The 27,128-nt window shown below is 45.9% G+C and overlaps 1 protein-coding gene across 1 annotated transcript in view; it reads right to left on the bottom strand.

Moving 5' to 3' along the window:
• The window catches only part of SHC4 (SHC adaptor protein 4), a 109,501-nt gene extending 102,667 nt beyond the window's left edge, over positions 1 to 6,834 (bottom strand). The window contains exon 1 of the mRNA XM_054565455.1: positions 6,012 to 6,834. Coding sequence (XP_054421430.1) covers positions 6,012 to 6,596 — 585 coding nt within the window. The 5' untranslated portion in view covers positions 6,597 to 6,834. The remainder of the gene's footprint in view (positions 1 to 6,011) is intronic.
• Between the last annotated feature and the right edge of the window lie 20,294 nt (positions 6,835 to 27,128).

Below are 27,128 nucleotides of genomic sequence, written 5' to 3'. Positions count from 1 at the left end.
AAGGAAAATGTAATACCCTCAATGTCAAATTGTCATTTTTGGCTGACAAGTATTTCCTCTCACCTGTTCTACCTCCTTTTTAACCACCAACTAGAAAAGAGGGAAATTAGCAGAGGCAGAGAGCCATCTCCATCAGCTGTGAGTGCCTGACCCCACACCTCTCAGGTCTGCCTTTATTTTGCATAAACTGTGGGACTATCTTTTTAGGGTTTCCTGGTGCTACAAATCTCCCTCTTTCAAAGTTACCAGACTGTCTATGTGAGTGACAGGGCCTTTTCCTCTCAGCACTTTGTCTATAGAAAATAGAGAAGGACTGACTAACTCCTGCCGTTCCTGCAGTCCTCAGGTTGGAGACCAAGCCCCAGCCTGGCCTGGCTGACTAGACCACATGTTCGGCGCCAAGTTCTCAGGATCCCATTCACCCTGGCCTGCCCCTGGACCAGCCTGGCCTCTGCCCTCCCTGCAATCCTACACTCGCCTGCTGTTCCACAGCCTCGCTCCTCTCTCCCTGTGCCCGTGCCAGTATAACACACCCCTTTCTGCTCCTCTGGTAAAGCCAGCTCAGTGTCAGCAAGAGGGCCCTAGGGCATTCCTTCTCCTCTCTATCAGCAAAGAGATGTTATAAATGGTTTCCTTCAGGAAACTGTCCTGAATCTGTTTTCTAACCACAAAAAGTCCTAAGAGAAGACGATTAAAAACCAGTGGAAAAGGAGACCTGGAGTCTCAAGATCTTGGACAGCATTTTGCTCAAACTTATTGTTTTAAATCTGAGAAAATGAGGCCCAGAGAGGTAAGGTGACTTGCCCAAGGTGACACAGCAATTTAATGTGAGAGCCTTGATTCTAACTCAGATCTCTTTGCTCCTAGACCTGCGCTCTCCTCGAGAAAAAAACACTTGGGGCAGAAAGAACATTGCAACTCTGTGAACCAAGTCTAATCTAGACAACACACAATGCTAATCTATTGGTTCAGTATTAAGACATGACATTACACACAGGTGGATACACAGTAAAAGTATACTGTGAAATTTACAAAAGAAATAAAGAAATATCTCAACTCAAATTCATACTTGCAAAAAAGATGAGTAGCCCAATACCCAAGGACATCTATGTGGGCAAATATATTGCAATAAATGTTCTGGAGGACTGTTATGGATTGAATTACACTGCCCAGAAAGGTAGGTTGAAGTCTTAACCCCCAGAACCTATGAATGTGACCTTATTAAGAGATAGAGTCTTTGCAGATGTAATCAAATTAAGATGTAGTCATATTGAATTAATATGGACCTTAATCCAGTGACTGGTGTCCTCATAAAAGAGGGAAATTTGAACATGAACACACAGGAGAGAAAGCCATGAAGATGGAGACAGAGATTACAGTCATAAATCTAAAGCCAAGGAATGTCGAGGTCTGCTGCCATCTACCCGAAGCTTGAAAAGGTAGAAAAAGATCCTCCCCTAGCACCTTCAGAGAGAACATGGCCCTGCAAATAGCTTGATATCAGAGCTCTAGTCTCCAGAATTGCAAGGGAAGAAATACCTGCTGTTGTAAGCCATCCAATTTGTGGTATTTGTTATAGCAGCTCTAGGAAACTCATACAGTCTGAGGGATTGGTTGGCTGGGATGAGATGAAGTGAGGAGACTGAAATCATACAAATGAATGCAACACAGCAAGTTCTTTGGGCTGTCCTGTAATACAGTTACCTATCCTGCACAGTGTGGTCCTGCACATGCACTACTCCATTCACAAACTTCCAAAACTGCTGGGAAGAAGATGAGCAGTGGAGGGAGAGAAGCCTGGGTTTGAATCCTGTCTGCTGCTTAGGTGGTAAAGTGTAGGGTAAATAACAGACTTTTAGGGGTCTCGGTGTCTTCACGTAGAGAACACAACCTCCTTCACAGGGTTAGTGTGAGAATTACCATGTCTACCTGTAGCAGCAGCTCCTTCAGGGTAAATTTCATTGTCTCTGCTTTATTTAGTCTTTGAACTAAATCACAGGCAATGTGGGGGTTGGGGATGGGAAAGTTTAAACATTTCCTACACGGAAAAAGGAGCCTAGGGTCATTAAGTGCTGGTGCTGGGGTCACCTTCAAGGCCCTACAGACCAAGCTTCTCATGTTAGAGACGAGCACACCAGTCACATTGTATATTTTCCACACTCACCACAGACTATGGGGGGCACCTGGGAGAGAGCCCAGAGAATGTCTGTTGATGGATGAAGTGACTTGAGAGGACCTCATACAGAAGTAAGACTTAATATTATGGTGAAAATCAACCATTCGGCATTATTTAACAGGCTTCACCCACCTCGCTACTTTGCTCAGAGCTGGCTGTCCATTTCTGGCCCAGTATCTATCAAAGAATGATCTGTTAGGCCACCTTCCTTGAAATCTTCAGGGGGTTCAAAGCCTGAGCGTAAATGAAAATAATTCCAAAATAGGTGTTCAGGACTCATAAAGTGTTTTCAGCTGTATAATTGCTTCTACATCATTAGAACAAAAGAAGGGTCATTTTAAAAAAGCATATTCAACTCAAAGTCAATGCTCAGTTAGAGTAGGTGGCAAATACAGTTGCTAGTGTGAAGATAAATCATGCAAGAAAACAAAATGAACTATGCCATTTTTTAGTCCCCAAAATATAATACCCACCACTGCCTTTCTTACGTCTGCTGTGTTGCCCTCCTAGCACTTATTACACGTGGCATATTAAAAGGACTTCTTTATTCAGTCACAGCCCGTCTCCCACTGAGAAAATCTAAGTTCCCTCAGGGCGCAGACCTGGTCTCTTTTATTCACTTACATATACCCAGGGCCTGGAACAGTTCCTGTCACATAATTGGTTCACAATACATATTTGTTGAATAAATGAGTGAATGAATAAACAAACAAGTTTGAGCACGGAGGGGAGCGGTTGTATAATGTGGATAAGAAAACGACATATCTGGCTGTCTTTTGCCCACAAAATTCGTCCCTCTACCCCTCACCACTAAGAGCATCTCTCTCACTTCTTTGCCCTGATTCCATCATCACCAAGTAACTTTTGATTTCAATCTTCCTATGTGTGTGTTTCTATAGAGGGATCGCAATTTTGGTTCAATTTTTTTTTCCACTGTAAATTACTAGATTACTAGATTGGCATTTCTTTTTTTTTTTTTTAATTGGTTGACATTTCACAGGGGTCTGAGGAAGAGAATCTCAACCAGGATGAACACCTGTGGTGAAAAAAGCTAAGAATGGCACATAAGGGTCTTGGGTTCCAGATCTAACTGTCCTCTGGACTTCTGTGTGGCCTTAAAGAAAAAAATCACTTTTCTGGGCTTCAGTTTTCCTGTAGAGGCATTGAACTTGATGACTTCAGAGTCCCTTCTATCTTTCAAAGTTAGGATTCTATCAAAATTATCAAAGGAGGCTCTTCCATGTATTTTGACTTCCTGAGAGAGGTGTTAACTGGTATCTTGTGTCACTATCTAACAGCAAGATAGTGTAGTTCCCTTGGGACGTGGGTCAGCACTTTTCTTGGGGTCAGTTATCATCGCCAGGAAAAGACAGGTAGTATTCCCATCGCACATGTAAAACGCCAATGGAGGCATTCCCCAGGGACAGCGGAGATCACACAGCAACTCTTTCACGTTTAAAATTGTACAGGTGCATGTGTGTGGGGTGGTGGAAGACAGTACAAGAGGGAAGGAAATGCACAGCAGAAGGTAGAGGAAGTCTAGGTGGTGGGAAGGCAGGTGCCAAGACCATGGGTTTGGAGAGTCACTCATTTTCCTGTTAGGACCTAGCAGACACTGCAGCTTGACCAATGAGAAAGTGCCCATGAACTGTTAGTAGATACATGAAACTGTTTCCATTATGAGCCATGTCACTATGGGGGAGGGCAAGAGCTGAGTGTCCCATAAATCCATCTTCCTTAGAGGTCTTAGTTTTCTATTTGCCAAGGCTGCTCCAAGCTCGCTCTCTTTGTAACCCTTCCATTGTTCATTATTGGTCTTCCTAAAGATTTTAATTGTCTGTGCGTAATACGGTTATTGGGCTAGTTCTCAAATTTAAACCTTCAGATGAGACTTCTCACCTGAGTGCTAGTCTTTGTGACTGGCTTCCTACAAGTAAGTACCACTTAGACGTCATTATGTTAAATGTCACAAGGAAAGCGAACAGCACAAGTCTCCCCAATTCACTCAGTTTCTATCACTGACATCACTCAGTTTCTATCTTGTGCTGAGGCTTAACTTTGAATGTATTTGTTTATTCCTCACAACCCCCTTTATCAATAGCCATGCACAACTGCCATAAACAACAATAACAAACTCACCAACCTGCCCACTGCTCAATAAAGGCTGTCTACTCTATTATTTGTATTATGACTTGAAAGGATCTGATCCATCACCCAGAACTGTTGAGGCTTCTCACAGAGTCTCTCTTGTTCATCTCCGGTCTTGCGTCTCCACCTTCATCCATGTTTTCATCCTTCTTGCCTAAACTTCCAGAGCATCTTTCTTACTGGCCTTCCAATCTCTAATTTTTCCCTGCTTCAATCCATCTCAAATAACTCCTCAGGTTGATCTTTTCTTTTTTTAAAGATTTTATTTATTTATTTTTAGGGAGGGAAAAAGAGGGGGAGAGAAACACTGATGTGCCAGAGCGGATTGGTTGCTCTCGCACCACCCCAGCTGGGGACCTGGCTGGCAACCCCCGCGTGTGCCCTGACTGGGAGTCAAACAGGCGACCCTTCGATCCACGGGCGGGCTCTCAACCCACTGACCCACACCAGCCAGGGCAAGTTGATCTTTTTAAAACCACTTTCATCAAGTCACAGTTTGCCTATAAACTTACAAGGGATCTTGTTTGTCAATCAGTGTTTAAAAACTCGTCGTTCAGCATTTAAGAGTTTCCCTTCCTCCCCAAGCTACCCACGATCCAGCCATGTTTCTATTCGACTCGTATTTGTTTGAGCACCAGCTATGAACCAGCCACTCTGTTATTATCCGCTACCTCCAGCTTTCCCCCTTCTCGTCAGTTAAGCCCAGCTTACGTGATGCTCCCCTGCAGCCACCAGAGATGCCTGCCTTTTGGGCTGTGCTCAAACCCTTGCCCCGACCGGAATCTCTTCCTTTCTGCCAGTCCACTTCTGTGCTCTCTTCCAAGATGCACCTTCTCCTACAGGTTTCCAGTGTGAATGAATGCCAGACCACAACCTTTCCCTTTTTTGGAATTTGTAGATATCTATTGCTAAGTATATTTCTTTTATTTCACAAGCATTCATTGGCTTCAATACACCAATTGAAATATGAGCTGCAGAAGGGCAGGGACCAAATCTTCTTTTCTTCTTTTACTCTGAACCGGAATGGGCAAGACCAGATGCGAAGCCAGCAAAGACCTTGATTTGGCACGCAGCTCACAAACAAGGCCCACTTGCCGCATTGTAGGCAATAGAGGCAAAAAAAAAAAAAAAAAAAAAAAAGGCACCAAAAACCTCAGGCTAGCTCCCCGTACAAGGCTGCAGATTTGGCCATGTTTTGAGAAGTGGTTGTTAAATGCTGAATTAATTTTTTTAAATAATTCAAGCTCCTTACACACCATGTATCGCCCTAGCACAGAAATCTCTACAGAAATACAGTGGCTGTCATAACCTACTGGGTCTCAATCACTAATCAGATTTGAAATTCTTGACTCTTCCTGGCCAGAATGCTAGGTCCAGTGTAGACGAGAGGGTCTGGCCTCGGCTGTCCCTATCAGAAGTTGCCCCTGCACCTTCCGACTATCCGCGAGTCAGCACCACTTCATGCCTTTGAACCAAAGTTATCCGACGATGGCTCAAACCAGTACAAGCCAGGTGTTTGTAGACCCTGAAAGCCCTGCTCCCCTTCTTCCCTCGGTCTAGTTGTACAATGTCTTATCCAGACCTAGATCACAAGCAGGTGATGGGCAGCCCGTTGGGGAAGCAGAGAAGAAACCCCTTTCCCAAGGAGTTCTTAGGCGTTCAGGGAAGGAAATAGAAATGGACTTACCTTCACATAGTAGTTCATGCCCATCCCCAACAGGTGCTGCAGAAAGTGCCTGTCCTGCCTGCTCCCCGGGGTTGGCTCCCCAGGGCCCGGAAGGGGGCAGGCATCCGGAGTTAAGGCGGTTGCCCGGTGCCTCACCAGGTCCTGCTGCGGCGGAGGTGCAGACCCGGGCCGATTCAGGCTGGTTTCGGGGGGAGCCGGGCTGCTGGAGGCCGGATCCTGGCTTTCCTGGAGCTTCAGCCGGGGCACCTCTTTGGTACCCAAACAAAAGTTTTTCAGACTCAGCAAGGTGGCTGGGTTGGCTAGCTTCACGCTGGCCATACGGGGGATCAAGGTGCACAGTGGGGTGGGGCTCTCCTGGGACGCCAAGGTGGCATCTTCTGTCGGCAAATGAGGTGCCAGGGCGGGGTAGGAAGGCTGCGACGAGCCCTTGTTCCCGACGGAGCCTCCGGGACTGCCTTCGTCCAAGGACGTGATGGACTCGTTCCGAAAGCGGCTGTACTTGGCCCTGTGCAGCATCCCGGGGTGCCCGAAGAGTCCTACATACAGCACGAGTCCTGCCAAGCTCTCCTGACCGCGTTCTCGCATAGCCTTGGCAGTGTTGAAACAGGATACTGTTGCATAAATCGCTTCGTAGTCTGCTAGATAAACGGTACAGAAAACAAATGCCTCGACGCCCCGCGCAACTCTCGGCGGCCACCCTTCCAGCGCTGCTCCCGAGCCCTTCGGGATGACAGCCGAGAGGGAAACCGCCTCCCCAGCTTTCAGTCTCTCCCTGGCCCAGGCGGCAGCACCCGGTGTTCTCGCCTCGGATTCCTCGCTGGGAAAGCCGGTGTCCAGGCTTGCGGCGGCGGGGATCACTCACGGCCAACTCTTAGGCACCGAAGCCGCCGGCCACCGGCCACCCGGCCCCGCCGCATCGCCAGCCGTGCGGGAGCTCGCAGAAATATTTAGCGCCCCCACCTCCAGCCACCCCTCTGCGCACAGGAACTTTCAAACCTGCTCCCTGTGGTTCCCACAGGGCGGGGCAATGACTGGCCTATTAACCCTTTATTTGTTCCAGCGATTGTTCATTAAAAAAAAGAAAAGAAAGGAAAGGTATCTCTGAGCCCAAGGGCCTTCTGCCTGAGTTCGTAGATTCTGATGGCTGCCCTCTCTTGAAAGATCTCCTCTTGCATCCCGCCCAGGCCACAAGCCAGGAATACTAGTGACCGGAGCTGCTCGGCATTATTTCAAGGACTTGCGATAGCCCGTGTTCCTCAGATCCCCTCCCAGCCTGCCCGCCCTCGCTCAGAGCTCCCCTCCCTCCTGCACAGCCTCAGAGCTTCTGTCGGGAGCGGGAGCGCGTCGGCCGCAGAAGGCTGAGATGCGCGGCCTGATACGCAGAGTGTTGAAATTTTTATGAATGAACTTTGCTGAATGAATTTCTCTCTGTGTGTGCAAGCTAATAAATCTGTGAATGAAGCTGAGAATAGCTGTAATTGACTGATGGGCTCAGGGGTGCTTGGTTTTTATCCAATCAGGCAGCAGCTTGGTGACTCATGCACCATAAATATACTAAGCTAGTAGCCAGGAGAAATAAAGCTGGAGGGAGAGATTCTGTTTTGCGATTATCTGATGAAGGGGTTAAAAGGAAAGGCATCATTTACTATAAATCACCAGTCAGCTGGGCGCAGCAGGTTAAAAGGTCTATTTTCTTCTTCATTGAGATGGCCAGGAAAGTCAAGCAGAAGAGCTCAAAATTAGATCCATTGTTCTACGGATATTAGGACATATGGTACATAACTCCCCTGGGAAGCCAGTGATGTATTTTTCTTAGAAACATAGTTCTTTTTTTATTGATTGCTGGTTTCATCTCCCATCTGGTGCAACTTCCTGTACCTATCAAATGCATTCTGAAGACGTGATGACAACTGCAAGAGGCTTCGCACACAGGAAGCCAGGAAAGAAGCCAGGAGGGGGAAACGCAGGTTCTTTCAGGAATGGAGAAGAGGAAACTGCTGAAACGCTGGGAGGACGTGGAAATCACTTATCGGAAGAAACAAGAAAATCTCTGCTGAAGGTTACATTTTTTTGGTGGGCCAAGGCTCTTGCGTCTGAATTAATTCATTGAAGAATTAAAACGAATTGGCCACCACAGGAATCAGGGATGCCGCCTTCATTGTCTTATTGCCCATGAGGCTGCAATTGGTTCGTGTGTACTGATGACTTTTGCAGCCTGAGCTCCTTTGGGATCCAAACACAGGTTGTGGGTTAAATGGTAGCTTGTGACCAGCCAAAAAGGCATCCTCTCTGGCTTCCTGCTCCCCCACAGAAGTAATGTACCTTTTCACATCTTGTCTGCCAAGCCTGTTAGGATGTGTTTTTCCTTAGGAAGCCCCTTTTGCATCTTCAGAAACCTTGCCTTCCATCCTTGGCGACCTCCTGTCCCTGCCCCAACACCTCCTCCCGGCAAAACTGAGGGGTGCGGTTAAACCAGTTTTAAGTCCCATCCCTGGGGCTAAACAGACAGGCCCTGGGCAAGATTGGGAAGTAACCTTCCCCTGTTTCATTTCCCCTTCTCTTTCCTCCCCTCCCAGGGACTCCTTCCTTGCCACACAAGCCCCACGCTATGCTGCTTGAGAAAGCTACTTTACCCCTCTGTGCCTGAACGCCCTTGTATGTTAGGAGTAGCTACCTACTGGACATGTTATGAGGGTTCATGAGCTCATTCTAACTCCTGAAAAGCACTTGGCACCTTGCTCCATACAGTGCCTGGTTCATAAGTACATGTCAGGCAACGTAGAGAAAGGCCATTTGAACTAGGACCACCTGCCCCTGAAGCCAGTCCTCTTACCCCTACAATCTATCTACACCTGTCTGGGCTATTAAGAGAAATTTGCACAAATTAGAAACCAAGGAAGTCAACACTGGTTTGTTTTTTTTTTTTTTGTAACAATTTTTTTTTTTTTGGTAACAATTTTGTGGGCCTGGAACAATAGAAGCCCACCTGGCTGGTGTGAATCCTCGCTGAGGCCTTTATGACTGGAGAGGAGGGTGCCCAAGGGAGCCAGGTACCCAGGTATGCGCCTCACCCGCCAGACCCCAGGGATTCAGACCAACCCTCATTCCTCAGGCGCAGTGAGTGCCCGGAGAGCTGGAGCCCAGGGGAACCAGGTGGGACCAGATAAGGTAAGAAAGCAGCCCCGGCTGCTGTGGGCTGCTGCTGTCCCTGGGAACCCTGGAGGCCTTGGCTCTTCTCGGCAGCTCTGCCAGGGCCTTTTAGGAGGATGAGAGAAACCAGAGCTGCAGCTGCGGAGCTGGGGAAGAGCCTCAAAGCCAAGCCAGCCCGGCAGGGCGGCTCTCAGCACAGAGGCAGGGGCTAACGCGCCGCCCCAACAGTCCAAGAAAAGCCTCAGCGCGTGGATTTTTATTCCAGGTAGGGGGGTGGGCAAAGCGGAAGATTCTCTTTTTCCAGAACATTAGAATATCTTTTTCAAATAGTGATGACGACAATAATATTAATAAGAACTACTATTTATGGAGTGCAAGACAGTTTCCCTGTGTTAAAAAAAAAAAAATTCAGCCCCATAAATCTGAAGATCTAATTGATTTTATTAAATGATTTGGGCAGCATCCCAACTAGCAACAAGAAGGGTGTTCCAGTGGGTTGTACAAAATGGAGGGTCTTTATAGGAAGCGGGGGCGGGGAGGGGTAAGGGAACTATTAGACAGAAAGAAAGGACTGTTTTGGAGCAGGGACACATTTTTCTTGGAGGAATTAGGAGGGGAGGGGTTTTTATTATGTAGATTGTCTCTTCCCTCCCTGGGGGTTGGCGAGGGCCGGTGTCAGAGATTTCCTTACTGGGGCCTGACCAGAAAATTCCGTACTGGTTGATTAAGATTCTGTTTCTGGGAGAGGTTGGAACTTCAATTAGTTCAGGTATTAAATCTGGGTTTGGTATCATGGGCTTTTAACACAAGTGATGCCATTTGGGGCCTGGGGGTTGTTTTTTTTTCTTTTTTTTTCTTTAACACTTGCATTCTCATTTAATCATTATAATAACTTTTGGAGGCTGGGACTATTTTCATCATCGCCTTGTACATGCGGAAAGAGGCTCAGAGCAAGTTCAGTGACTAGGCCAAGGTCCCCTGATGGCCGAACGATGATGCCGGGACCCCTCCAGCAGCTCAGCCTGGCTGCGAATCCTGCGCCATCGCCACGGTGCCCTGCTGCCTGCCAGGGCACCAAAGAGCTCTAGTCTACATCCCAGGACCGTCGTCTCACACTGCAGAAGAGACCACCATGGAGGCTCTGAATTTACAGTAAGCCACCCTGGTTTACTGGCTTGTCTAAGCCCCACAGCCAGTCAGTGGTGGGCCTAGGGCGGAACCAAGCGCTGAGTCACCCCAACCGCAGGCCCAGCCCCCTGTGACACCAGTGGGCACGTGCAAGAACCTAACTCACACTCGGTGCTCGCTAGATGTTCCTGCTTGCTCCCTCTCGGAATCCTGGGAGATCGTATCTACACCATTCACCCTAAATACCTCACAGGATTGCCAGGAGTAAAAGCATGAATAATAGATAAGAAGAGCCATTATTGTCAATTAACCATGAGAGTACCATTAACCCTTCTCATCACTTCCCTGGAAAGCAAAGTTCTGCTTAGACTGCTGTGGTGTGCCTCCTTTGTTTGGAGATGTCCCCATGCCAAGGGCACCTGCTATGAATCCAAGTGCCAATTGTTAAGTCCCAGCCGGCTGTGACTGGGCTTCTTGGAACAGGCAGGTTCAAGGAAGAGCTGGGTCAGGCTGGAGCACAACACAATAGTATTGGCCAGGTCCTGCCCGGATTTCTTAGAGGAGCTGGGGAGAAGGGGACCCGGGCAAAAATGCCTGCCTGGCTTTGGAAGATAACCTAATGTGGGATTTGGGGTGGATGAAGGGTGTGCTAGGGAGCGTAGGGAGGTGGAAACAGAACAAGACAGAAATAACTCTGGGGGGATGTAGGCCAATTGCTACTTTGGAACGAAACTGGAGCAGGTGGCATCAGAGTGCCATAGCACAAGGACACTAACTCCAGGCACCAAATACCATTTCTATCACAAAGCAGAGCTACTCCTGAAGAACTTTCCCTGAGAATGAGTCTTATAGCCCATCAGTGAGGAATGAAAACATTATGGAAGCTTCATTTCAGGGGGGGAAAAAAACCCACAAGACAATATTTATATAAAGCTCTTACCAGAGACCAAAATACCATTTTGAGGATGGGGAAGTGACAGGTCTGGAAGGGCTGAGTCTCTGAGAGTCAGAACCTCACATCACAACAATGGAGGCAGGTCCATTTCCCCCAGAGCTGCCATTAAAGCAATGTCTTCCTTTTGTCTCTTGACCAAAATGTTTAGTGTTTTTAGTCTTCCAGCTTTGTAGGTAAACAGCTCTCTGATGGTTCTGTTGGCCCTAACTGACTCTCCTGGAACTAGGACCAGCTTGAAACAGATGTTTTCCCATCTGTTGAAAATGAGGTAATGTCCCAGGAAGTGCTATGTAAAGAGTTAGACGTCATGCAGATAAAGAATAGATGAGTTACTTAGGGTCAGATTCAGTTGCAAATAATGTAAAAATCCAAAAGAACAGTGGTTTAAACAAAAAATTTACTTCCCTGGAAGCGGGGAGTCCAGACATAGCATCAGCGCTTGGCCATCCTTAAAGTGTTTCTCTTCTCCTCACAGTCCAGAAGGGCTGATGGCGCTCCAGCCATTTAATCTGCAGTCCAGACAGCAAAGTGGATGAAAGGACACAGAAGGACATGCCTACTCTTTTTCAAGAAACATCCTGGGAACCCAACAGAATGTTTCTAGTGACATCACATTAGCCAGGACTTAGTCACATGGGTGCACCAAGCTGTACAAGAAAATAAAGTCTTCATCTGAGAATGAAGCCTTTCGTCTGAGTGCATGGTTGCCACACAGAAAACCAGAGCCTGTTACTGGGGAAGGAGCGGGGAATGGATATTGTGGTAGACAATAGCATCTCTGCCGTCATATTATTTTCTGAAGACCATCTACCTCAATGGACTGTAATGCCAGCATAGGCTATTGCTTCTCAGCCTTTTGCCTAAGATCAAGTGTAGTAAAGCTAGCATAGGATAAAAATATTCTGGGTCGGTTTTGTTTTTTGTTCTTTTTTTTTACACACACACTGTTCTCCTCTTTTTTTGTACACACACACATATATACATGAAGCCTAAAAATGACCCATGGAGCCCTGGCTGGTGTGGCCCTGTGGATTGAATGCCGGCCTGCAAGCAGAGAGATCATGGGTTCAATTCCTGGTCAGGGTACATGCCTGGGTTGCAGGTCAGGTCCCCTGTTAGGGACATATGATAGGCAGCCAGTTGAGGTACCTCTTGCGCATTGATGTTTCTCTCCCTGTCTTTCTCCCTCCTTTCTCCTTTCTCTAAAAAAAAAAATAATAAATACAATTTTTTTAAAAAATAGCCCATGGAAAAACAGGTGCTGTCAGAACAGAAACTTTCCCCTGCATGAGACTGGTGGAGTCTGTAGGCCTCTGAAAAGTGACCAGGTGCTTCCAGGACCAGCATCAGGCAGTGACAGGAAGTGCGTCCAGGCCGCTGTAAATGGCAGCCTAAGTGGTCCATGGGCCCAGGATCATACAAGAAGGAATGAGCGGGTGTTGGACAGGGGCTCAGACTACCGTCATCAAGACGCATCCAACTCAGGGGCAGGATCCCAGTTCTGAGGACTGGCAAGACAAAAAGGCAGAGGCAGGGCCCTGGGCAGATTTAAACTCTAGCACCTTGAGTTGGCTAATCCAAACTTCATTTCCAGCCATCTTTTCCTTTGCCCACTTCTACCAGGAAAAACTAAATACTTAATTTCTCAAGCTTCCTTGCAACTGCAGGGGGAAGTAAAGTGTGAGAGGAAAGGGAGAAATTGAGGCGAAAAACTGTTACACAATAAAGAACCAGGGTTTGATAGTTTAGAAAACTCTCAGACTATCTGGATTTCAAAAGATGCTGTAACTAAGAGTTGCTGTCAGGAATACGTACTCTACGGGAAAAGTCAAGGGGGTGGCGCCCCGGAAAGATCAGGTCAGAGTATAAAGTCACTCCAAAAGGCTCTTAGATGCAGCATGTGCCTCACAAATACCCTCAATCACACTAGAGAGCTTAAAGGTCTGTTCTCTCAGCCATGGCAGCAAAAGCCAAAAATAGAGATGGGATTATCTCTCAAAGGCCTGAGAATGAGACTCTTGTCTATTGAAGTAAATCCCCATGACATAGATGAGAGACACACCAGGTTCTTGAGAATGTCATGCCAGCAGAAACACTGCCCAGGGACGGAGCCACAGGTCCAAAGGATTATACCGAGACCTTGAAACCTAGTGGAATTTGCTCAGCGGTATTTAGAAATTACTTGAGATGAATGCTGCTTTTTTTTGCTTTCAATTTCCTTCCCATCGGAACTGGAATACCTCTAACTCTTATCCCTTGCTGTCCCATCATCACATTTTTGTGAGCAGATGCTTTGTTCCTTCAGTTCACAGGCCCCCAGGTCCCCAGGTCCCCAGATCCCCACAGTGGCTCCTTCCCAGAGCTTCACCATACCTGATATAGATGATGGATTTGGGACTTTTCAGCTGATGAGACTTTGGACTCCGAGTAGATGCTATAATAGGTTGAGACTTTGGGGACCTTGGGATGAGGTGAATGTATTTTTGCATGTGGGACAGATGTGAACTTTGGTGTCCTGAGGATGGATTTACTTAAGTTAAAATATTAAATTGTGTTGTTTAAGCTGCTAAGTTTATGGTTTTATTTTTGTTCATGTTTTTTTTGTTTGTTTGTTTGGGTTTTTGGGGGTATTTTTGTTTTTTTTTTTGTGGGGTTTTTTTTTTTTTTTGGCAGCAATAGAAACTAATGCAGGTACTTTGTACTGTGAGTCAGGGGGGAAAGAATTTTTGCACCCTGAGATAAATAAGCATCAACAACCACCAAAATAAATAAGTAAATATATGAGCGGGAAGAAAAGCTTGCCCCCATGTAGTTCTAACTCCCCAAACAAATGATATCTGAAGCCTTTCTCGTCACTTACTGACTCCCTAACCAGACAGCCTTTGCAGCGCTGTGCGGCGAAGCCATGGATGGGGTGGCCCCCGCACATGTGGTCCTCCGGGGAGAGCCCTGCCCTTCTTCTTCCACGAGTAGACTAACCGCAAACTCGGTGACCTTGGTGGTTTCGTGTTCCTCCTTTTCAATAACCATTGCATTTTATGTTTTGCGCTCCAATCTTTCTAAAGTTTGGGTTCCCTACAGAACTGCCTCATACGGTAAACTATTTTTCCTTTCAAAATGTGTCTCTGAATCTTCCTTTCACACTGTCTACATCATTTTGGCAAATGACTACCTCTCAGAGCCCTAGTTTCTCTTCAACTGCTCAAAAGTGATAATAATGTTACCTCATATGTGGCATTACTGTAAGGATCAAAGGGGTGTGTGGCACATGGTAGGCCGTCCTATGAGATAGTCACTACTATCGTATCATAGCAGAGGCCCAAAGGAGGAGCAGAACAAAACAATAGTAAGGCTGAACGGACACTGAGCCCATGCATTCTAATCTAGAACTCTTCAGAATTTCCCTAAATTGTGTTTCTAAAAGAGTCCTTATCTTTTAAAGACACATCCGGAAGACCTAGCACAGCAGCGATGTGATTATTGAAATTTACTTTAAAATAATCTGGCAGAGGAGAAAAAGTGGTGGGGGATGGGGCGCAAATGAAGTGAGGTGGGCTCTGTGTTGACAATGGCTTCAAAGCCGGATGACAGAGACATGGGGATTAATGACCCTCCACATCTGCAGAGCCTGGAATAACGTTGCTTCTACAGATGAAGCACGGCGGTCCCTGCAGAAAGCAGGGCTGGGGAAGGGCACACAATAGGGTAGCCAGACTATCCCACGCCCGCTGCTCCTGCGGGGCTGGTTGGGAGAGGGCAGGCCACGAGCGGCGTGCAGTGTGGGCCAGGTCATCTGTGCCTGTCAGGACTGCAGGGTTAGTGCTGGGAGGTGTCTCCAGCCTAAGGTTCCACTCCTGAAACAGACATTTAAGAAATTCTCTTTGTCTTCCTGAACCTCCATTTCTACAGAGGAAAATGGGTGTGAGGAATGCATACTCTTTGCTGAAGTCTTGGGCAGTAGGCCGTTCGTGGCTCTACAAAAGCATGGCTTGTTCGCTGCACCTTGGGCTGTTCGTGGCGGCAGCATACTGTAATTGAAGAGGATGCTTTCTCTGGCCTGCAAACCAAAGGGTCGACTGTTTGATTCCCAGTCAGAGCATAAAATAAATAAATAAAATCTTTGAAAAAAAAAGAAAAGAAGAGGATGCCTTCAGGTGAATCATACTGTTGTTCTCTAGACAGTAAAGTAGAGGAGAGGTTTCCTAATGTATGTTTTTCTTCAACAATCATACACATGTCCGTAAATTCTATTAATAACCAATGCACTGCTACACCTCAACTTTTCTAGCCCGAACTCAAAGTTCTGGATTCAGACTTCTTCAGGACAATCTTGACACTCAACAGGTCAAAATTACAGTCTTGATCACCCGCAGCGTCTTCCAGTCCCCCCTCTGTCAGCCCCGACTCCTTCCTCGGTTTGTGTCCCACACCTCATCGCCAAATCTCTACACTTTATCTTGGAACTCTTTACTTAATTTTCTATTCACATAGCTTTATATACGGGTCAAGCCCTGGTCGTCTTTCAGACACTCTCCCTCCACCCATTCAATACACTCTTGTCCGTATTATCTTTCTTCCTAATTCAAAAATATGATCACTTCAGTTCCTAGGTTAAAACCGTTCATGACTACTATGATTTACAGGCTCAAATTCCAGTCCTTCACCACGGCAAACCCCGGCTAGCTTTTCAACCTCTTCTCTAATTGTTATTCCTTATAAATCCTATTTCTAGCAAACCATGCTACTGGCTACTATTAAGGGACAAAGATATTATATCAAAAAATGAAGGTATTCTGGGACAACAGTCTTGAGAATTTTGGTGAATCCCTAGACCCCTTGTACCCTCTCCCTCATCTTCAGATTTCAAATAATGCATTTTTCAGCTTTTTGAAACCTGTTCTCAGATTATTCATGTGCACTGAATCAAACAACTGATACCAACTTACAGTAGTGTTGGTGGTGACCACCTTTAAATAGACCTTATTCTGCTCATCAAAGAGGGAATGAACCAGCAATATGGTAAAGCTGGTTCAAATGGGATTTAAACAGTTTACCAGGAAAGACATTATAAAATAATTTTGCCAAGCTGGAGATGAAACCATACCTTTGGGATTATCATTTCTACTGGATCAAAATTGTTTGCCTCTATTCCAGACAAGCTCTCCAAGGTAACATGTAACTTCAGAGTCTAAGTCCTTAATTAACAGTAAAAAGTAAAATCAAAGACACTACCTTCCCCTGGATCATTAAATAATTCTTGGTTGATCCTATGAAATAATGCTTCAGTATAAAATTTAAAAGACATACTCTCCATCTACCTTATTTCCAAATTTTTAATGATTTTTTTCAAGCACATCAATGGATGAGATAAAACTGAAGGAACTTCAGGAATCAATTAGTAGATACATGAGGGGAGATTATAAAATTCTAATATATGTTCCTCCCTTTATTTTTTTTTAAAGATTTTATTTTATTTTTAGAGAGAGGGGAAGAGAGGGAGAAAGAGAGGGAAAGAAATATCAATGTGTGGTTGCCTCTCACTCACTCCCCACCGGGGACCTGGCCCACAACCCAAGCATGTGCCCTGACTGGGAATCAAACCGGCAACCCCTTGCTTCACAGTACAGCACTCAATCCACTGAGGCACACCATCCAGGGCTGTTCCTCCCTTTAAAATCACCTGCAACAACAGCTTTGCTGGTAAAACAAACTGAAATTAGTGAGGAACCTCTCTGAAAGACTAATACCCTCTTATGAGTTTAATGATTTTTAGATCAAAGATAAAGCTTGAGTCCCTAGGTTTACTAGAGACCCAAGTTTAGCCAAGACTTTGGAAAACTATTATTTCCTAGAAGAACCACAAAGGCCACCTGGTAGCGCAGACACAATCTGGTATAGGGGGAAACCACTGGTTCTGGATTTGAATCCTAATTCAACCATTCATCAACTGATGGTCTCTGAAACTGTTTCCACACGTGCAAGTGGATGATCATAAGGATCAAAAACAGGAGAGAAATGGTTTCCAAATGTTGCTTCCCAAACCAGTACTTGTCTATGAATAAGTTTTTGCCAGTTTATACAAAAATGATAATAATTTTAAAGGCTCATAGGGGGAGAGGTAGACCTTATTGTAAGAGCTTTTATAAGGTTGAATTTAAATATTGTATTTTCAAAAACAAACTCATAGAGAGAGACAACACACAGACTGGTGGTTATCAGAGAAACAGGGAGTGGGGGGAAGGGAAACGCATAAAGGGGGTAAAATATATGATGATGACAGATGGAAACTAGACTTTTGGTGGTGAGCATGCAATAATAATACAGTATACAGATATAGAATTATAATGTTGTATACCTGGAATTTATACAACGTTATTAACCGATGTTACCTCCGTTTAAAACAGCTGTTTTATATTTTGAAATAATCTTTTCTATTCTGCGTGTGTGGCAAAATGTCTATTGTATTATAAAATAATGGTAATCATAAACAGTAGTTTCTCTTAAATGGTTTTACAGTCAAAGTTGGCAACTCCATGTTTACCTCCAACTGTTCTTTGATAGTGTTCTGGGAGCCATTGTAAGAGAGTGTGTGAATCTACTCTGTAGTCTCTGAAAGCGCCACTGCTTGAATGGTGATGAAAACATTATCCAGCTGGTCCTAAAAGTTCCCAAAGAGTCCACTCTAAAGCAGCTCTCCCCTGGGAGTGCAAGTGGTCCAGGCCTCTCACAGAGAAAGAACTCCCGGCCACAGGGCAACAGAGCGCCTCTGGGTTAATCCCTGACCCTCTCTGTAAGGAGGGTAATTTCACCCTTAAAGACTTTTACTTTCAGTGTGGAAAGAGAATACAGCCTGATAGGACTCTCCCTCTTCAGTGGCTACGGAACTGCCCTGGCCTAAGTAGGGTGATGAAAGAGAAGAAGCCCGTTTCCTCCAGGAAAGAGGAGACAACAAGGAATAGGAGGGCCTGCTGCTCATATTTGGAAAGCTGTGTGGAGCTGAAAGAGCCCTAAATCACCAGGACACATGATACAGGAATGCGTCCAAAGGAGCTGGGCAGCCCAGGACTTCTGTCAAGATAAGCGGTGCTGCCCGGGCTGGTGTGGCTCCGTGGACTGAGTACCAGCCTGAGAAAGGAGAGGTCACCACCAGTTTGATTCCCGGTTGGGGCCCCAGCCTGGGCGGCAGGCCGCCTGGGTTGGGGACGCGCGGAAGGCACCTGATCGCACACTGATGTTTCTGTCTGTCTTTTTCTCCCTTTCTTCCCTTCTCTCTAAAAATCAATAAGTAAAATCTTAAAAAATAAAAAAAGATAAATGGTGCTAGAATAACCCCTGTCCATCTCTTGAGCTGACCATACGTTTTAAATCCCCCTTTTCACTTTACACGGAAGTATTTCATTGAAAGGAATAAAATAAGCCAGATGAAAATTAAATACACCTATATCCTAATTTAGTGGCCATCCTGTCAACATTTTACTATAAAACCTCAGGGGGTTTCTTTGTCCTATGCATAAACATTTTTTCAAACAAAAATAACATAATATTGTGCATATGGTTTTCTACTTATTTCTTCTCACTTAACAGAAAAACACATTTTTCCTCATGTCACTAAATGTATGATATTATTTTAATTGCTATGCACTACGACTGTGCAAATGTGCCATAATTTAACTGGGGGGCGGGGGACATTTAGGTTTACACACACACACACACACACACACACACACACACACACTCACACTCACACTACAGGACTGTGCTAGCTCTTTTAGCTAAATCCTTCCATACAAAATGTGAACTGCAGGCTCTAGATAACGAGGATGAGTATCCATCGTACCATTTTTTTTTCAACTTTTCTGCATGTTTGAATTTTTTAAGAGTTAAAAAAATTAATACGCTGGTATACAGAATGAGTTCCTAGAAGTAGCATTGCTGGATCAAAGTGGATGCCGGTTTTCACCGGGATGATCAGTTTCCCGGATGAACTCGGGCACGCGCGGGCTCCTCCCCGGTCTCGCCCAGCGGTTCCCGGCGCGCAGCGCGGGAGCAGCTGCTGCCCGCCCGGCTCCGCGCTGCCCGCGGCTGTGCTCCTCTCCCGGGGACCCCGGCGGTCGTAAGAGCGTCCTGTCCCCGCTTTCGCACGGCCTCCCTGAAAAAGACCAGCGGAGTGCCAGGCTGCCAGGCGCACAGCATCAAAGCAGCAGGCGCCCTGAGAAGAAAAGGGCCAGTGTGCGTTCGCGAAACTCAAAAGTCCTTCTCCAGGCACAGCGACTCACGCGGGAGGGGGAGAGGGCGCTGAAACTGCGCTTTAACAGTGTGGGCAGTCAGGCTGGGGGTGCCCCGCCAGGACAAAAGGGCCTCAGTGCTGGCGAGGAGACCGCCCGGGGGCCTGGTGGGAGCATAAAGGGAAGCTGTGTCCCTGCAGCACTCAAGTTCACCTTTGTCTTCTGAGTCTAAGTCAAAGGAAGGTTACAGAAGAGCCTGCAGGCTCTCCTCCCTCCTGAGGGGTCTGGTCGACAGGAATGGCCAAGTTTTCTGCAAGATGCTGGGAATTCAGATGAAAATAGAATTGTGCTTGCCTCCTAGCTGGGACAGTGGTCAGTGTTTGCATCAATAGCTGCGTCCTCTGGCCAGGGCCGAGGAGGAGGGGGGAAGCCAGCACCAGTTACTGGAAGGGATGGCTGGGAAGGAGACCCAGGCAAACAAGTTACACAGCAGTAAGAATTTATCATTGTTAGGGGGTGGGGGTGGGGCGGGACCCAGGTGACACGGGAATGCGAGGCCATCAGACTTCTGTCCCCAGACCCTACCCAGCTATCAGCGGTGCAGAGGCTGCCACCGCGTCTTCAGAAGAGAGAGGCCGCGCTGGGTTCTAGCCCGATAGGAGCCGTGCCTTGGTCAGCAGGGAAGGCCGTCGTCGTTGGAAGAAGGTTAAATGCTGCCTTTCTTATACCTGACCTTTGCGGAGTCTCCTCCTGGAGTTGGCACAAGATCACCCATCAGTTGGCACTTAAAGAGAAAAAATGCCCTTGGCTGAATTACCTCCATAATCCATGTGGCCTGAGGCAGAGGGAATGCAGAGCAATTCACAAGGCTCCCCCACCACATCCACCTGTCCTGCTGTACAAATTTTATAATCCTCCTTTTTGCTATAAGAGGTGAAATAGTTAAAACACTCACACACACACACACACACACACACACACACACACACACACACACCAAGCACATAAAGCGGCTAACATGCAAACTTTGAATCCCAGACCTGAGTTTCATTCCTAGCTTTGCTTATCAGTGACTTTGGGCAGCTAACAACCTCATTCAATTGCCTCATCTGTAAAATGGGCAAACAATATCTGCCTTATGGAGTTGCTGTTAGAATTAAAAGATATGTGAAATGTATCCAGCATAATAGTAAGCTTTCAAATAAAGTTTTCTGTTTGTTTTTAAAAATTTAATTTTTCCTAATATCATTCCAAATGGATTTGAGGCTATTTGCACAAATAGAGTACTACACCATAAGTACGAAATGAATACTTACTTTCAAGTTGTGTTCTGTATAACTCTGAGTTCTTTTCATCTTTACAACAGGAATCTATTCCTCCAGTAACTTGTGAAATAAATACGGGGTGGGCAAAAGTAGGTTTATAGTTGTGAGTACACAAAACAGTATATTCTTGTTTTATTGATTGATTGTGTTATTTCCATGCAAACAACTGTAAAGCTACTTTTTTCGCCCTGTACACTGAAGAACCAAGTGAAGAGGACAAGCAAAAAGGAAATTTTGGTGTCAGCAATGACGGTACATAAAGTGTTTCACAGAAGGGCGAGGAAACTTGCTAGAAGTAGGTTGTCAATTTAATTCTGAGTTCCCAAGCAGCCAGGACAAAAAAAGGAAAACATGATCATTTTAATAATTTGTGGTGTTCACTGATGAAAACAAACCTGTTCCTCAGGATCACAGGCTATTTCTTTAGCCCTGGCTGGGTAGCTCTGTTGGTTAAAGTGGTCCCAACACGCCAAAGTTGTGGGTTCAGTGTCTGGACAGGGTACATAAAAGAATCAGCCAGTGAATGCATAAATAAGTCAAACAACAAATCAATGTTGCTCCCTCACTCTCTCCCTTCCTCTCTCTAAAAACCAATGTATAAAATTTAGGAAAAAATTTCTTTAGGCAGTTTTTGTGAAAATAAACACTGCACTTTTGTGAACATCAGCCATGCTTTTCTTTAAGAGCAGACTGAGTTTCACAGGGCTGCTTTTCAGAATGCTCCTCAATGATGGCCTAGTGTCTAGGAGAAAGTCAGGGAGGGCACGTCCCAGGCAGCTTGCTCAGAAACACCTTCGCCACGACCACTGCAGTAGCACTGTCCGTTTGATTAGCACCTTACAACTGGCACAGCCCTCTCGCATACACTAATTCCTTTACTCTCCAACAACCCCGCGGGCTTGAGCAAGGCCCACTGCTAGAAGATGGCAGAGCTGAGACTCCAAATCAGACATTTCTACACCTGTACCCTGGCTCCACCAACACTGAGTAATTAATTCATGGGTAACTGTAAGAGAATCGGAGAATAAAAGAGACCTATTTTCTTATAATATCTAATGGGTCAGAGAAGAGCCGATGAGAAATGGAGTAACAGAGGACAGCAAAATTAGGCAAGCTAACTTGAAGGTGAAAGATTTGAAACAAGGGACAGAAGAGCTTAAGCAGTACAGGGGAGAAGGCAGGAAGATAATCGCTTGGGTAGATCACCTAGATTCAATGCCTTGAAGTGGAGGTGAGGATAGAGATTTAGGTCATGGCAGTGTAAGCCTGCTAGGGCTGCCATAACAAAATACCACAGACTGGGCGGCGTAAACAATAGACTTATTTGCTTATAAGTCCAAGATCAAGATGCCAGTAGGGTTGGTTCCTGGTGAGGCCTCTCTTCCTGGCTTGCAGATGGCTGCCTTCTCACTGTGCCCTCTCTTGGCCTTTCGTTTGCACATGCATGGAGAGAGACAGCGTGCTGATGTCTCTTCCTCTTCTGGTAAGGACTGCAGTCCTATCCGATTACCACTCCACCTTTATGTCCTCATTAAACCTTTATTACCTCCTAATGCTCCATCTCCAATGCAATCAATCACATTGGTGGTTAGGGCTTCACTATATGAATTTTGGGGGAGCACAATTCAGTCCATAACAGGAGCCAAGGGTGGGGTCGGTGGAGTGTCCCTGAAACATAGAAAAGGAGAACTCTGCCAATGAGAACTTATCCCCTCAGGCCTAGTGGGCTGTGGGACACAGGCTAGTTCCACCGGATAAAGAATGTAGAGCTAAGAGGCTCTTTGGAAAGGGCAGAACCTGTGCAGGGTCTGTCAAGGGATTAACACGTGACACTGCAGAGTTTTAGTGCGAGAACCCTACAGACCCAACCTCCGGCTCGGCTGTATATGAATCTGTGACCTTGAGCACGTCACTTACATGTTCACAGACTCCATTTCTTTTTCCAAAAGGGGGCTCCAAACACCAACCCAGTCTCTCTCAGAAGGCCGAAAATGAAGGGAGAGCGAGAGGAGTAGCAGCAGGGAGGAGCCATTCCCAACCTCCCACCGCGCCTACACACCAGCTGCACGTCAACATTGTAATCTTCCATGAAATAAGAAGACATGGTGGCTAAAAAGGGCTATGTAAACTAGAAGGTACCACATAAACAAGGGAAAGGATAATATCAACAACGGTGATGACAAGGGCGGCAGGAGCCGCACTCTCTGGCATTTCGTCAACGTAACACCCATCTCAGCACCTCAGTGGGAGGTGCTGCTCAGGGCCAGGGCTCATCACAGTGGCGCAATGGGAGGCCCATCGAGGGGCTGCTCTGTGAGTACGGGGCTGAGAAGGGACTGGCCACCCATTTCGTTCAATAAGCTGCCCAATTTTTCCTCCTCTGTTCCTCTTCTCTCCAACCTTTCCCCAAAACCTAGACAGATGTTGTGAAGGCAAGAGCAGACAGAAAGGGAGCTCCATATCCTCCTGTATTGGGTTCATACTGCGTCCAGCACACCCCTTCTTCTCACTCTCACAGCTGTGGGTGAATCAGTGAGTGTGCATTGAGGCCTGGTGGTCGGTCCGCTCACAGGAGGAGGGGGCGGGAGCTGCCAGCTTGCTCCTGCTCTCGCCCAGCTCCAGCCCATAGCAGGCTGAAGAGTAAGCAGTAAATGTTGCCCCAGAAATGCCCCAGTCCCCTGAGGCTCTGATATTAGTGACTCTCCTCTCTGGGGAGCCAGATGATAAGAGAACGATGAGAAGGAAGTTGCTATTTCCCCCCTCTTCCTTGGGAGAAGTTCTCCAAGCCTTGGTTTCCTTCTGTGAAAAGGGACTTCTAGTCATGATGGAGGCATAGGCAGATATGTCTCACCTCCTTGCACAACCACATCAAAATTACAACTAAAATATAGAACAATCATCATTTGGAACCATCAGAAACTGAGTTGAATGGAAGTCTGACAACTACGGAATTAAAGAAACCACATCCATCCAGACTGGTAGGAGTGGCAAAGACATGGACCAAGCTGGTCCCACATCCACATGTGGTAGGTAAAAATTCTGGAGGGCTATCTCAAGAGCAAGGGGTCCCAGCCCCTCACCAGGCCCCACAGCCCAGGGTTCCAGTGCCAGGAAGGTAAGTCCCCACGACTTCTGGCTGCAAAAATCAGCAGGGATTGAGTTGGTGGAAGAAATTTCTGGAACCCCAAGTAGTTCCTCTTAAAAAACCCACACACAGACTCACCTACTCAGACTCACTCCCTCTGAGCTCCAGCACCTGGGCAGGGGCTTGAAAGGTACCAGTGGCACACAGGGAGAAACTGAAGTGTCTGGTATTAGGACAGACAGAGGCCATTGTCCGTTTTCTGATCTCTCACTCCACAGAGCCAGTAAGCTGGTGCCATATCTGAGACTATGAACCTGGCTAACACTGTTTGACCTACCTTGGAGATCCCCTGAGATCCCACTCTACCCAGCTTATAGACCCACCCAAGCTGCTTTTCCATATGAATGGCTGGTTTTGGCTCAAGCTTCAAAACTTCCTAAATCCTATCAAATAAGCAACAGCTGGCCTCAGTGAGCCCCAGGCCCCGCACTAGCAGCAGTCTAGATTCACAGCTCGGCTCTACCTGGGAATCTCTAAGCCCAGCATAAGTAGCAGCCATCTCAGATTGCTTTATAGCTCAGGCATGGTGCCCAGGGAAAAACACAGGTGGGGGCTGAACTTGGCCTGCACCACCCAGGAAACCCCAGGGCAGGCATACCCAGTGGACAGCTACAGACCACATCAGGGCACCACCACCCTGCCCCTGCACAGCTGATCTTCCAAGGAGGGCGGAGGGTGGTAGTCAGTGGTCACAGCCAGTCCTTACGGCTGAGTGGCCTGGAAAAATCTCTCCCATTGATCTGCCAACAGCAACCAAGGCTCAACTACAAGAGGAGGGTGTGTTCAGCCTACATGAAGGCCACACCTCGAGCATACAGCTTGGGTGATAGGTGAGGCTGTGCCACTGGACTCTATAGGACACCTACTACATTAGGCCACACTACCAAGACATGGAGTCAAAGCAGCTCTACCTAATACATAGAAATAAACACAGGGAGGCTACCAAATGAAGAGACAAAGAAACATGGCCCAAATGAAAGAACAGATCAAAACTCCAGAAAAAGAACAAAACAAAATGGAGATAAACAGTCTATCAGATGCAGAGTTCAAAATACTGTTTGTAAGGATGCTCAAGGAACTTAGTGAAGACCTCGACAGCATAAAAAAGATCCAGTCAGAAACAAAGGATACAGTAATTGAAATAAAGAACAATTTTCAGGGAAACAACAGTAGAGTGGATGAAGCCAAGAATCAAATCAATGATTTGGAACATAAGGAAGCAAAAAACAACCAATTGAACAACAAGAAAAAAAAGAATCCAAAAAAATGAGGATAATATAAGCAGCCTTTTGGACAACTTCAAGAAGTACAACAGTCACATCATAGGGGTGCCAGAAGGAGAAGAGAAAGAGCAAGAAATTGGAAATCTATTTGAAATAATAATAAAAGAAAACTTTCCCAATTTGGTGAAGGAAATAGACATGCAAATCCAGGAAGCACAGAGAGTCCCAAATAAGATGTATGCAAAGAGGTCCACTCTGATACACATCATAATTAAAAAGCCAAAAGTTAGCCCTGGCTGGTGTGATTCAGTGGGTTGTATGCCAACCTATGAACCAATGGGTCACCGGTTCAATTCCTAGTCAGGGCACATGCCTCTGTTGAGGGCCAGGTCCCCAGTAGGGGGCGTGTGAGAGGCAACCACATGTTGGTGTTTCTCTCCCTCTCTCTCTAAAAATAAATAAATTTAAAAAAATCTTTTTTTTTTAAAAAAACCAGAGATTAAAGATAAAGAGAGACTCTTAAAAGCAGCAAAAGAAAAGAAGTTAGTTACCTACAGGGGAGTACCCATAAGACTGACAGCTGATTTCTCAAAAGAGCCTTTGCAGGCTAGAAGAGATTGGCAAGAAATATTCAAAGTCATGAAAAGTAGGGACCTATGGCCAAGATTGCTCTACCCAGCAAAGCTATCATTAAGAATCGAAGGGCAGAAAAAAGCTCCCCAGACAAGAAAAAACTAAAGGAGTTCATCATCAGCAAACCATTGTTATATGAAATGAAATGTTAAAAGGACTTATTTAGAAGAAGAAGATGATAACTATAAACAATAAAATGGCAATAAATACATATCTATCAACAATTTAATCTAAAAACAAACTAAGCAAACAAGAACAGAGACAAGAGTCATGGGTATGGAGATGGTTGCCAGATGGGAAGCGGGTGGAGAATGGGTAAAGAGGTGAGGGGATTAAGACATACAAATAGGTAGTTACAGAATAGCCATGGGGGTGTATAGTGCAGTATAGGAAATGGAGCAGCCAAAGAACCTATACATATGGCCCATGGACATGAACAATGGTGGGGCGATTGCCTGAGGGAGTGGGAGGTACTGGGTGGAGGTGGGCAAAGGGGGAAAAAATCAGGACAACTGCAATAGCATAATCAATAAAATATAATAAAAATAAAAATAAACACTATATAAAAGTAAGGGAGTAATACATTCTTCACAAGGAGGCTGTGAGCACTGAGACACAGGTGAAATGCCAAAGACGGGGCTGGCACGTGGCGAAGCCAAGGGCAGGGGCTAGAGTCAGGGTTGTCACGGCAGTGCAACGCTTACCCCCCGCCCTGCTGCCTTGGCCCCGGGTATGTACTCCTGCTAGGGGATTCATTCATACATCGAATTAGATGTTATAATGACTAAAATCACTCTTTAGTAAATGTCTGTCATAATCCAGGCAGTGTTTTAATTGCCGTGCATTATTTCACTTAATCTTTGCAACTCTATATTATTAATCCTGTTTTATAGGCAAGGAAGCTCAGGCAAGTAAAGTAACTTGCCCAAGATGGGATTCAAACCCCAGATCCTGCATGTCCCCTTCTTTTCACTCTCACATCTCTGAGTAAATCAGTAGGTGCACATTAAGGCATGGTGGCCTGTCCTCCCAAAGGAATTCACAAATTTGAATCAAAGGCCTATGTTCTTACCCTCTACATTAATTGCTTACCACCCATTCTGCTGTGCTATAATTTGTTTGCTTACATCTCCTTTTCCTATTTTAAATTATAAGCAATTTAAGAGCTAATGCTTCCTTTTATTCATCTCCTCTTATGCCTAGCAGTGCCTGATACATAGTAGGTATGCAGGAAATTGCCCCCATTTATTAAACACATGTATTATGTACTAAGCATGTTATGAACACTTCCTCCCCTATGTGTTATGAGTTATTACGTTCATTTGTCAGATGA

The sequence above is a fragment of the Pteronotus mesoamericanus genome, unplaced genomic scaffold (assembly GCF_021234165.1).
Source record: "Pteronotus mesoamericanus isolate MK-2021 breed Mesoamerican mustached bat unplaced genomic scaffold, CSHL_Meso_final contig_164, whole genome shotgun sequence".
Classification (NCBI taxonomy): domain Eukaryota; kingdom Metazoa; phylum Chordata; class Mammalia; order Chiroptera; family Mormoopidae; genus Pteronotus; species Pteronotus mesoamericanus.
This window is presented reverse-complemented; position numbering and strand designations above follow the sequence as displayed.